The sequence below is a fragment of the Schistocerca nitens genome, chromosome 1, assembly GCF_023898315.1.
Source record: "Schistocerca nitens isolate TAMUIC-IGC-003100 chromosome 1, iqSchNite1.1, whole genome shotgun sequence".
NCBI lineage: Eukaryota > Metazoa > Arthropoda > Insecta > Orthoptera > Acrididae > Schistocerca > Schistocerca nitens.
The window spans coordinates 429,924,657-429,938,354 of record NC_064614.1 but is presented as its reverse complement, the minus strand read 5'-3'; the positions used below and the strand labels follow the sequence as shown (position 1 = coordinate 429,938,354).

Genomic DNA, 13,698 nt, shown 5'->3' with positions numbered 1-13,698 from the left:
CAGCGGACACACCAGGAACCGCGGTGTTGGCCGTCGAATGGTGCTAGCTGCGCAGCTTTTGTGCACCGCCGCCGTCAGTGTCAGCCAGTTTGCCGTGGCATACGGAGCTCCATCGCAGTCTTTAACACTGGTAGCATGCCGCGACAGTGTGGACGTGAACCGTATGTGCAGCTGACGGACTTTGAGCGAGGGCGTATAGTGGGCATGCGGGAGGCCGGGTGGACGTACCGCCGAATTGCTCAACACGTGGGGCGTGAGGTCTCCACAGTACATCGATGTTGTCGCCAGTGGTCGGCGGAAGGTGCACGTGCCCGTCGACCTGGGACCGGACCGCAGCGACGCACGGATGCACGCCAAGACCGTAGCATCCTACGCAGTGCCGTAGGGGACCGCACCGCCACTTCCCAGCAAATTAGGGACACTGTTGCTCCTGGGGTATCGGCGAGGACCATTCGCAACCGTCTCCATGAAGCTGGGCTACGGTCCCGCACACCGTTAGGCCGTCTTCCGCTCACGCCCCAACATCGTGCAGCCTGCCTCCAGTGGTGTCGCGACAGGCGTGAATGGAGGGACGAATGGAGATGTGTCGTCTTCAGCGATGAGAGTCGCTTCTGCCTTGGTGCCAATGATGGTCGTATGCGTGTTTGGCGCCGTGCAGGTGAGCGCCACAATCAGGACTGCATACGACCGAGGCACACAGGGCCAACACCCGGCATCATGGTGTGGGGAGCGATCTCCTACACTGGCCATACACCACTGGTGATCGTCGAGGGGACACTGAATAGTGCACGGTACATCCAAGCCGTCATCGAACCCATCGTTCTACCATTCCTAGACCGGCAAGGGAACTTGCTGTTCCAACAGGACAATGCACGTCCGCATGTATCCCGTGCCACCCAACGTGCTCTAGAAGGTGTAAGTCAACTACCCTGGCCAGCAAGATCTCTGGATCTGTCCCCCATTGAGCATGTTTGGGACTGGATGAAGCGTCGTCTCACGCGGTCTGCACGTCCAGCACGAACGCTGGTCCAACTGAGGCGCCAGGTGGAAATGGCATGGCAAGCCGTTCCACAGGACTACATCCAGCATCTCTACGATCGTCTGCATGGGAGAATAGCAGCCTGCATTGCTGCGAAAGGTGGATATACACTGTACTAGTGCCGACATTGTGCATGCTCTGTTGCCTGTGTCTATGTGCCTGTGGTTCTGTCAGTGTGATCATGTGATGTATCTGACCCTAGGAATGTGTCAATAAAGTTTCCCTTTCCTGGGACAATGAATTCACAGTGTTCTTATTTCAATTTCCAGGAGTGTATTTGCCAATGAACAAAATTGTTTTAGAAAAAATAGATCTACTGAAATTGCCATATATAATTTCCTAAAATTTCCTAAAGCTTATTCAAAATTCCATTGATCAAACTGAAGTAAACTGTGGATTGTTTTTAGATGTATCTAAGGCATTTGATGTTACTGATCATAAAATATACACTCCTGGAAATTGAAATAAGAACACCGTGAATTCATTGTCCCAGGAAGGGGAAACTTTATTGACACATTCCTGGGGTCAGATACATCACATGATCACACTGACAGAACCACAGGCACATAGACACAGGCAACAGAGCATGCACAATGTCGGCACTAGTACAGTGTATATCCACCTTTCGCAGCAATGCAGGCTGCTATTCTCCCATGGAGACGTTCGTAGAGATGCTGGATGTAGTCCTGTGGAACGGCTTGCCATGCCATTTCCACCTGGCGCCTCAGTTGGACCAGCGTTCGTGCTGGACGTGCAGACCGCGTGAGACGACGCTTCATCCAGTCCCAAACATGCTCAATGGGGGACAGATCCGGAGATCTTGCTGGCCAGGGTAGTTGACTTACATCTTCTAGAGCACGTTGGGTGGCACGGGATACATGCGGACGTGCATTGTCCTGTTAGAACAGCAAGTTCCCTTGCCGGTCTAGGAATGGTAGAACGATGGGTTCGATGACGGTTTGGATGTACCGTGCACTATTCAGTGTCCCCTCGACGATCACCAGTGGTGTACGGCCAGTGTAGGAGATCGCTCCCCACACCATGATGCCGGGTGTTGGCCCTGTGTGCCTCGGTCGTATGCAGTCCTGATTGTGGCGCTCACCTGCACGGCGCCAAACATGCATACGACCATCATTGGCACCAAGGCAGAAGCGACTCTCATCGCTGAAGACGACACGTCTCCATTCGTCCCTCCATTCACGCCTGTCGCGACACCACTGGAGGCGGGCTGCACGATGTTGGGGCGTGAGCGGAAGACGGCCTAACGGTGTGCGGGACCCCTAACGGTGTGCGGGACCGTAGCCCAGCTTCATGGAGACGGTTGCGAATGGTCCTCGCCAATACCCCAGAGCAACAGTGTCCCTAATTTGCTGGGCAGTGGTGGTGTGGTCCCCTACGGCACTGCGTAGGATCCTACGGTCTTGGCGTGCATCCGTGCGTCGCTGCGGTCCGGTCCCAGGTCGACGGGCACGTGCACCTTCCGCCGACCACTGGCGACAACATCGATGTACTGTGGAGACCTCACGCCCCACGTGTTGAGCAATTCGGCGGTACGTCCACCCGGCCTCCCGAATGCCCACTATACGCCCTCGCTCAAAGTCCGTCAACTGCACATACGGTTCACGTCCACGCTGTCGCGGCATGCTACCAGTGTTAAAGACTGCGATGGAGCTCCGTATGCCACGGCAAACTGGCTGACACTGACGGCGGCGGTGCACAAATGCTGCGCAGCTAGCGCCATTCGACGGCCAACACCGCGGTTCCTGGTGTGTCCACTGTGCCGTGCGTGTGATCATTGCTTGTACAGCCCTCTCGCAGTGTCCGGAGCAAGTATAGTGGGTCTGACACACCGGTGTCAATGTGTTCTTTTTTCCATTTCCAGGAGTGTAGATTGACAAACTATACACTATAGTGCTATTGAGTCCACAGCACTTATCTGATAGATACCAGAAAGTAGAAATGGTTCATGGAGCTAAATCCTACTTTTCTGGATACAAGAAAGTTACTCAAGTTACTCATGGAGTACACGAAAGATCAATGTTTGGACCCCTCTTGCTCTTGATATTCATAAATGAGTTGCCAAGTTATTTAACACAAGTTGATGCTGTACTGTTTGCTGATGATAGTAGTCTTTTAGTTAAAGCTCAGAATGTGACTGACTTACACACACACACACACACACACACACACACACACACACACACACACACACACACACACAAAAAAAAAAAAAATAGAAATAACAACTGAAGAAGCAGCTAAATGATTTAGAGATAACAGAGAAGAAATGTTATGGATCAATTTCAGGCATACATCAAATAAACCCTAATATAATAGTGAAGTAAGGTGAACAGAAAAAACTCCAATACTAATTTTTTAGGAATTTGATTAGATGAGCTATCCAAAATGGGATAAGCATATAGATTGGCTCAGTAAAACATTAAGTAAATGCCGTTACATATTTGGATGGCTCAAAAATTCCTGCAGTGAAGAAACAGTAATGCATGCGTATTATGCATTCACACACAGTCATTCATGTACAACATCCATTCCTGTATTCGCTCTGTTCAGTGCTGAAATAAATGTTAATTCTTACTCTAAAAGTGTGTTATTATGATTCTACGCCATGTAATACCCACAGTGATGACCCCAACTTCAACGTTGTGCGTTTGGAAATTATTTTGTGCTTATTTTCATCATTAACAAACTTTGTGTGCTGGTCCACATTGTCTTCAGAACAATGGATCTACCAGTGTCGTTTTGTGCTAGTGCCATGCACCCTTTTGACTGTGCTTGCGTTTACACGAGTGTTCCTAATGTACAATTGGCTAAAAGTGAACAATTACCTGGCCCCTGCCATGGCAGTGGCCACTTAATTGTTACCAGCCCAGCATGGCCACTGTCAGATGCTACAATGCAGCAATGCCTGCTGCTCGGACAGGGCATGCTGCTTAGCGACATTGTGAACGATAATCGTGTGAAGGACATTGTGTTTCACCCTCCAGTTAAGCAGTCACCTTCCGGTTGGTTTGATGTGCAGATGCAGTTTGAGAACTATACTTCAAACGCTCATGCACATGGGGTTGCACATTCTTATATGCCAACCCCCCGCACACTGTCTCGGTGACACCGGTTGTCTCAGCCGTGCAGGTTTCCGCGATCGTCGCTCCGTGGTGACACCACAATTGCCTTCCACCCACATCTGTAATGGCACTGGCCATTTCCACTGTGCCCGCTTCCGCATCAGTCCCCTCTTGGCTGCTTCACAATCTCCCTCCACCCTTTGTTGCAATGGTACCAGCCATTACACCCACACCGTGTCTGCCTCCGGGCCTGCAGTTGGAACACATTGTGCTGTCGGTTACACCGGCTCACTCCATATCATGTGCTGCATGCAGCAGCCCCTCCACGCATACCTCGAGTGATCCAGCATTCACCGCTACTGCATTCCCAGCTTCGGGGGACCACCCTCCACCACCAACACAGATCTTCGCCTACCAGTGCTATGTCAAAATGTGTTACTCAGCAGATTTCCTAAGCTGCTTGTGTTGCAAAAGGACAACTCCATGACTTGGTTGACACTGGTGGACCATCTACTGGATATCCATGGAATTTTGGATGACAATGCATGTATCGTCTGCCTGGTGAGCCACCTCCATGCCCATCCAGACCTCATCAGTGATCTGCTACTCTCGCTGCCTGCCTCGTCCAAGTATTTAACGGCAAAAACATTACTTATCGAATGCCCTTCTTTCTCTCCGGCAGAGGCTATCCACCACATCATACATGATAAGCATCTCAGTGACCGCACACCATTGCAGTTTTGATGGCACATTTGTGCATTAATTGATGATCAAACACTACCAGATGCAGTGCTTTGGACTTTGTGGTTGGTCAAACTGCTGTCAGACCGGCAACTTCACCTGCATCTCATGTCACCAACCCTCTCGAGGTTCACCTACACATGGCCGATTGGGCATATGCAATCATTTGTCACAGACACCGACTGTCTAAGACAACATCCACATCACCACCAGTTGATAAGCTTGCACTTTTGGTTTTGCGCTCTACTGACAGAGACCAGCACGCTTGCCTCAGCACCTTAGCTACCTGTCAGGAGCTGCCACCTAGTGGCCTAAAGGAGGTACTGCCTGTGGCCCCCAACAGCCACCAACCTTGCCCGAGCTGCAGCCTGATTGGCTTCCTGCCTCAACGCAGTCAGCTGCACTGTGCTGGTTCCATGCTACTTATGGGGAAGCCACCTCCAAATGTCGCACACCTGCACCTTTCCCAACCGAGACCAACGGGCATGATTAGGCACCATGTCCCACCACAATTCTTCATGGTGCCCACTGTCCAATGCAGCACCACTTGCTCCAGTGGCGCAATGCCACTATGTCACTGACTTGTTAGCGGGCACTCACTTTCTCATCAACACCAGTGCCGACACCAGCATTATCCCGGCCAAGGATAGGCTTTTGACACCGTTCCTCACAAGCGACTTCTAATCAAGCTGTGGGCCTATGGGGTATCGTCTCAGTTGTGCGACTGGATTCGTGATTTCCTGTCAGGAAGGTCGCAGTTCGTAGTAATAGACGGCAAATCATCGAGTAAAACTGAAGTGATATCAGGTGTTCCCCAGGGAAGCGTCCTGGGACCTCTGCTGTTCCTGATCTATATAAATGACCTGGGTGACAATCTGAGCAGTTCTCTTGGGTTGTTCGCAGATGATGCTGTAATTTACTGTATAGTAAGGTCAACCAAAGACCAGTATCAGTTGCAAAGCGATTTAGAAAAGATTGCTGTAAGGTGTGGCAGGTGGCAGTTGACGCTAAATAACGAAAAGTGTGAGGTGATCCACATGAGTTCCAAAAGAAATCCGTTGGAATTTGATTACTTGATAAATAGTACAATTCTCAAGGCTGTCAATTCAACTAAGTACATGGGTGTTAAAATTACGAACAACTTCAGTTGGAAAGACCACATAGATAATATTGAGGGGAAGGCAAGCCAAAGGTTGCGTTTCATTGGCAGGACACTTAGAAGATGCAACAAGTCCACTAAAGAGACAGCTTACACTACACTCGTTCGTCCTCAGAATATTGCTGCGCGGTGTGGGATCCTTACCAGGTGGGATTGACGGAGGACATCGAAAGGGTGCAGAAAAGGGCAGCTCATTTTGTATTATCACGTAATAGGGGAGAGAGTGTGGCAGTTATGATAGGCGAGTTGGGATGGAAGTCATTAAAGCAAAGACGTTTTTTGTCGTGGCGAAATCTATTTACGAAATTTCAGTCACCAACTTTCTCTTCCGAATGCGAAAATATTTTGTTGAGCCCAACCTACATAGGTAGGAATGATCATCAAAATAAAATAAGAGAAATCAGAGCTCGAACAGAAAGGTTTAGGTGTTCATTTTTCCCGTGCGCTGTTTGGGAGTGGAATGGTAGAGAAATAGTATGATTGTGCTTCGATGAACCCTCTGCCAAGCACTTAAATTTGAATTGCAGAGTAGTCATGTAGATGTAGATGAGGACGCAGGCAGCATGCTTTCTCCTGCTAACCTCGATTTGCTCACTGCAAATCACTCTCCTATTACAGTCCTCGGCTCCATCAAGATGTCGCTTCATCTATCACTGAGCGCGACATTTCCTAGGACCTTCCACGTTGCTGATGTGGATGAGCCTGTGCTTGGGTTAGACTTTCTACACCATTACGAGCTTTTGCCACACCTGCAGTCCACTATGCTCCGCCAGGCATCTGGTTCTACTGTTCTGCGCTTGAATGAACTCGGCACATCTCCGCTCTCCATCTTCTTGGCTACACTTTCCACATGTGCATCTCTGCCCGAAGATATTATGGCACGTTTCTTCGATTTACTGCACGTCCGCAAACCGATCAATGGGCTTCGCACACATAACGCAGAGTTACGTTCCCACATTGCTACCACCTCCGCTGAATTGGCTCACGCACGGAGTACCTTACACAGCCTCTCTGCAGAGCTGCTTTTTTTGACACTGCCTCCCTCTTCTACTGTGTCTTCAGTCTGCTTCACTCCTGTGTCGAGCTGCACTTTAACTGCTGCCTGTTCCACGCCAACACAGTTGGACTGGTAGGCCACTCCTGTTCTCACTTCACAGGACCCTTCACATCACGTGGCTGCTGCGCCAAGCCTTTCATTGTCGTCTGCTGCTGACGCCCCGCCCACTTCACTCCGGCCTGGCACAGACGCTCTTCTCACTTTGCGGGATCCCTCGCATTTCGTGGCTACCATGCTGCGTCCTCGGTCATCGCCTTACCAATGCTCTGTACATGCCGTCCTGGCACACCAAGGTCAGTCAACCGCCGCCACTCGTGGCCCACCACCCTCGCCCCTCCACGTGTGCCACCCTTAGCAGATCTCGGCAATCAGCAATGGCACTGGTCACCGAATCTGCACCATGGATGGCCCACCCGTGCATCATAAAGCTTGACATCTTAAGCTTCGAAATTGCTACAAGTGAGTACTGTTTCTGTTCTACGAGTAAAGCCTGTGTGGTCCCTCCCCGAGCCACTCCTTGCCGCACCCTGCCGACCTGCCTCTGCCGATGTCTCACCCACCACCACTGTGGCTCCCCTTTGCCTCGCCACTGCCTGCACAGCTGTCTGCCACATGAGACCATGAAAACGATGCACCTGAGCTGCATATTTTGCGTGCCGGACGCCACCTCCGCTCGCTGCACTGGCACGAATATTTTTTTGTGGGCGTATGTTTGTTAGCTCCACCTCGCCATGCTTCGCACTGCCGGAGGAGGGGGAGGGAGGGGGGGGGAAGGAGTTCTGTGGCATCTCTGATGTGAAGTGATGACACTTCTTTGTTTATGCTCTTTGGTTTTGTCTTGAGTCTTTCTCCGCTCACGCCATGTCCAACATCCATTTCTTTATTCGCTCTGTTCAATGACAAAATAAATGTTAATTCTTACTCTAAAAGTGTGTTATTATGGTTCCTCACTTCCCCCCCCCCCCCCCCATCTATGATCTGAGCTGTTTTTGAAGCTGCTCATAGTAATTTATTTCTTGCTGATACTATTTTAAGGTAGATACAAATAGCAATGGAAACAGATCTTCCAGCTAACAACTATAGTAAATGGAACTGAAAACTAAAAGAATTAAAAAATTTTACTCACCAAATTTTAATATGTGAACATTTTTATGGCAGCCTGCAATTTCTTTAAGATTCTGAAACAGAAAATTTTTAGAGAAACACAGTAATTAATATTTTGAAATTTATTATTTCACTGTCTACTAATATTGATCAAGATAGAAAACATGTTCCTGGACACTATCTCAACTAAGCACATGGTAAGCATGCAATTAGTTAACAGTAGGCAGCATTCAGAACAATAGAATATCTTTGGAAGTTCAGGCCATGGCTCCAAGAACCTGTGTCTTTTCATGTGTAACTAAGAGCATATTCTAATGAGAAATGTGCCAACAGATGAAGTATCTCCAAACCACTGCATCACAACAAAGTGCATAAGTGTGCAGTAACATTCATACCATTGCATCATAATAAATTGTATAAATGTTGAGTAACTACATAATTCTACCTCCAGAATTATAACTTAAACTGTTGTGAATGATTATTAATTTGGCATTTTGGCTTACTATTAACAGTTAATCAATTACTTTTCAATACAAATGATAGGTACTCCTTCAAATAAAATGTCTGCTCAGCCAAATTTTATATAGCCATATATATATTTAAACCCAGACATCATTTACATAGTATGAATTACAAAACCTTTAAAAACTTCTGATATTTATCAGGTCTTTTCACAACAGAAGACAACTGATGCCTCACTGCTGCAACTATACATGAAAGTAAATCATAATTCATTTATTCATTCACAAATCATGCTATTTAAATCTCAACATGAAAGAGAACTTTCAGAGCTGTGGACTAAGTCAAGTTATACATTAAAAATCAGAAGCATCCAATTCAGGTAACTTCCACAGAATCCACTAACAACAAACAATGACTACCGTTAATCTGCTCACATTAGTAATTATAATTAGCTATTTCTAGATTACTTTATGTGTTATTGGATCAAAAGTATCTGGACATTAACATGGTGAATGTTCACTCTGCACCTGTGTGACTACTTGAACTCTGCTGGGAACACTTTTAGTGAGGTATCTAGATGTCTGTCACAGAATGGTAGCCCATTCTTCCTCAAGAGCTGAAACCATAGATGGTAGTGATGTTGTACAATGGAGCCTGGAGTGAAGTTGACATTCTATCTCATTCAAAAGGTGTTCCACTGGGTTCATGTTAGGACTCTACACAGGCAAGTCCACTTCAGGAATATTATTACCCACAAACCACTGTCTCACATGCATTGCTTTATGACATAGAGCACTCTCATGCTGATACAAATAATCACCACCGCTGAACAGTTCCTCTATTGTACACAGTATACAATTTTGTAAAATGTGTTCATATCCTTTCATATTTAGCATTTTCTCATGTATAACAAGAAGACCACATCATAACCATGATAAGCATACTGCATTACTGGCACTACGCATGATGGCTGGTAACATTCTTCAGGCATTTGCCAAACACAAACACTTCCTTCAGATTACCACAGAGTACAACATGATTCATCACTCCGAATAACTTGTTTCCAATCCTCCACTGTCCAGTGACGTTGCTCTTTACATCACTTCAAGTGTGACATCACTGAAAACAGAAATGTCTAGCCTAAGAGCAGCTGCTCAACAACTGGTCCCATTTTTTTCCCTCTCTATGCACAGTCATTGTACTTCCTGGACTGCTGGTGCCACTTTGGAACTCCTTGCACAGATTTTATACGGTTTTTTTTACACCTGCTATCCACAATATTTGACAGTACCTGTGTGCTGTGTGTCAGAACATGAAATCTGTCTGGTCTCAGCTTTAGAAGGTTTGAAATGCCTCTCATGGACTTGTTCCTATCTATTTACTGTTCTGTGTGAACATTGACATTAACCAGCAATTTACATCCCTAACTCCAAAGAAACTGATAAATTATAGGAGTGGCAAATGACATACTTCATTACATTGTTCTTGACTATTTGGGGTTTTCCAGTTTCCGGTCTGATACCTTCTACTAATGTGTACAGACTTTTGCATCAGACTAGAAAACTCAATTCTGAACTCTGAAGAGGGATGAGTAAACTATACACACATTATTTTTACTACTGGTATTGCAATTGTGAAGTTCAAAGTTCATCTTAAATTCACTCTTACTAATAACCAAAAACTTCATAGTTAATGTACTGACACATGTGTGGCACAGTGGCACAGTTGTTACCACACTGAACTTGCATTCAGGAGGACAACGGTTCAAACCCACATCTGACCATCTTGATTTAGGTTTTCCATGATTTCCCTAAATCTCTTCATGCAAATTCTGAGATGGTTCCTTTGAAAGGGTACAGGTGACTTCCTTTCCTAAGCCGATGGGACCGATGACTTCATTGTTTGGTCCTCTCTCCCAAATCAACTGACGGACCAACAAGAGTAAAACTCCCAAGATCTCTGACATAGCTTCTGCAAGATACTTGGTTATCACCTTCACATTTTATTTTTAATTTACATATTTTTTAGAATAAATACTTCCTTGACATCAGCAAATTGTCCCAGGAGATCATGCCACAAGACAGTGTTGAGTGAAAGAGTGCTAGCGATCCTATCCACAGGCCATAGAAGTGAGAGAGATTTCTACATGTAAGACAGGCAGAAATGAGTTTTTTTGTTAACTTATCCATGTTCTAGTTCCACCTAAGTTTCTGTTTCTTACTCAACTGGATGACAAGGTACTCACACATGGAGTTATATTTACACTCATGCTCATAAATTAAGAATAATGCAGATACATGGTGAAACAACGCTCTGGTGGCGGTTTGTGGGTTTAAATCACCTCGGGGTATGACCACGCAGTGTATTTTACCTGTGGTCTTTGCACGGTGATGCTGGCAGCAGTCCACATACGCAGAGGTGTGCTGGTACATGTCAGAGTATGGTGCAACGAGGACGTGTGCAGATGTTTTCAGACATGCTAACCGTGACTGTGTGTTGAAAATGGCTCAAAGAACACATATTGATGACGTTATGAAGGGTAGAATACTAGGGTGACTGGAGGCTTGTCAAACACAGCAGGTCGTAGCATGGGCCCTCCGTGTGCCACAAAGTGTGATCTCAAGATTGTGGCAATGATTCTCCAGCACACAGGAAACGTGTCCAGGCACTACAGTACGGGACGTCCACAGTGTACAACACCATAAGAAGACCGATATCTCACCATCAGTGCCCGCAGATGGCTACAAAGTACTGCAGTTAGCCCTGCTCGGGACCTTACTGCAGCCACTGGAACAGTTGTCACCAGACACACGGTCTACAGACGACTGAAAAGACATGGTTTATTTGTCCAGAGACCTGCAAGGTGCATTCCACTGACCCCTGGTCACAGGAGAGCCCATAGAGCCTGGTGTCAAGAACACAGTACATGGTCATTGCAACAGTGGTCCCAGGTTATGTTCACGGACGAGTCCAGGTATAGTCTGAACAATGATTCTCTCCGGGTTTTCATCTGGCATGAACCAGGAACCAGATACCAACCCCTTAATGTCCTTGAAAGGGACCTGTATGGAGGTCGTGGTTTGATGGTGTGGGGTGGGATTATGATTGGTACACGTACACCCCTGCATGTCTTTGACAGAGGAACTGTAACAGGCCAGGTGTATCGGAACGTCATTTTGCACCAGTATGCCCGCCTTTTCAGGGGTCCAGTCGGTCCCACCTTCCTCCTGATGGATGATAATGCATGGCTCCACCGAGCTGACATCGGGGAGCAGTACCTTGAAACAAAAGATATCAGGTGAATGGAGTGGCCTGCCTGTTCTCCAGACCTAAACTCCATCGAGCACGTCTGGGATGCTCTCGGTCAACGTATCGCTGCACGTCTTCAAACCCCTAGGACACTTCAGGAGTTCCAACAAGCACTGGTACAAGAATGGGAGGCTATACCCCAGCAGCTGCTCGAACACCTGATCCAGAGTATGCCAATCCATTGTGCAGCCTATGTACATGTGCATGGTGATCATATCCCATATTGATGTTGGGGTACATGTGCAGGAAACAGTGGTGTTTTGTAGCACATGTATCACCAATACCCGTGGTCTTACAGATCTGTGTCACGAGCTTTTTCTTCCGTTTTAGGGCGAAAAACTGCTACAGTCATTAGCACGTTAAAAAAAAAAAAAAAAAAAAAAAAAAAAATGGAAATCAGCAGCAATGGGAGCGATACTCAGAAAGTGGGGAAACTAAAAACAGAAGGAAAGCTTAGAAAACCACTACAGAATGGGAGGTTGTTTTCCCCAAAAAGAGCTTCAAATGACAGACATCATCTCACTGACACTGATAAACTTGAGGACATGATCGGTTGAGCGCGTGTCATCTGCTACAATGGAAGATACATCAGGCGACAGCTGTAGATGGGCGCGTAGTGGAGTAAAATAGGGGTAATGAAGTAAAAGGTGTCTCACCATCCAGAGTTGAGAGCAGTGGGGGACAAACCGGGGGAGGATCGCCACTTTTTAAAAGATGTCGATGGCTAAAAAGACAGTGCCCCATCCGGAGTCTAGTTAAAATTACCTCCTCCCAACGATGAATTCTGGAGGAAGAGGTCCAAGCACAGGGAAGAGCTTTCACATCCCGCAATTTATTATTGAGAAGTGTAGACCAATGTGCGTGCCATAAAAGAGCAACACGATGACATAAAACACTCTGTAGATTGACGAAGGGAACCATGCGAACAGCAGGCTGAAGAAGAGAGACTGCAGCCATGGCCGCTATATCAGCCGCCTCATTTCCACAGATACCAACGTGTCCTGGGATCCAGAGGAATGCCACAGAGACGCCCCCCAAGTGGAGCAAGTGGAGGCAGTCCTGAATCCAGTGGACCAGAGGGTGGACAGGGTAAAGAGCTTGGAGACTGAGGAGAGAGCTGAGCAAATCTGAGCATATAATATACTGTATCCGCTGATGGCAACGGATGTATTGGACAGCCTGGAGAACAGCGTAAAGCTGCACAGTAAAAACCGAACACTGGTCGGGAAGCCGAAATCGATTAGGGGTGTCGCCAACAATATAGGCACTCCCAACACCAAATTATGTTTTTGAGCCGTCAGTGTAAATAAATGTGGCATCCTTTATTGTGTGCATAGAGCAGCAAATGCCCGACGATAAATGAGAGAAGGGGTACCATCCTTGGGAAGCTGACAAAGGTCACGGAGCAGGCAGGTCCAGGGGCAGAGCCAAGGTGGTGCTGTACCCCCAGTTGTCAAGAAAGTTTTAGGAAAGTGGAAGGAAAGACAACGTAGCAGTTGACAAAAGCAGACTCCCGGTGGCCTGCATACCCTAAATCCAAAGAAGCGTCGAAAAAAAGGTCATGGGCCAGAGTAGCAGGCATGGAAGACAGATGGCTAGCATAATGACTCAGAAGGACAGCTCACCAATTGGAAAGCGGAGGTTCAACAGTCTCAGCATAAAGGCTTTCCAAGGGCTGGTGTAAAAAGTTCCAGACGCTAAACGCAATCCAAGGTGGTGGACAGAGTCGAGATGCCGAAGAATA

At 47.1% G+C, this 13,698-nt stretch overlaps 1 protein-coding gene across 2 annotated transcripts in view; it reads right to left on the bottom strand.

The window, feature by feature from the left end:
* LOC126250884 (C-factor-like) overlaps positions 1 to 13,698 on the bottom strand; it is a 78,385-nt gene that overhangs the window by 46,619 nt on the left and 18,068 nt on the right. For both annotated transcript variants that reach the window (XM_049951595.1, XM_049951596.1), the window contains exon 2: positions 8,206 to 8,257. In XM_049951595.1, coding sequence (XP_049807552.1) covers positions 8,206 to 8,257 — 52 coding nt within the window. The remainder of the gene's footprint in view (positions 1 to 8,205; positions 8,258 to 13,698) is intronic.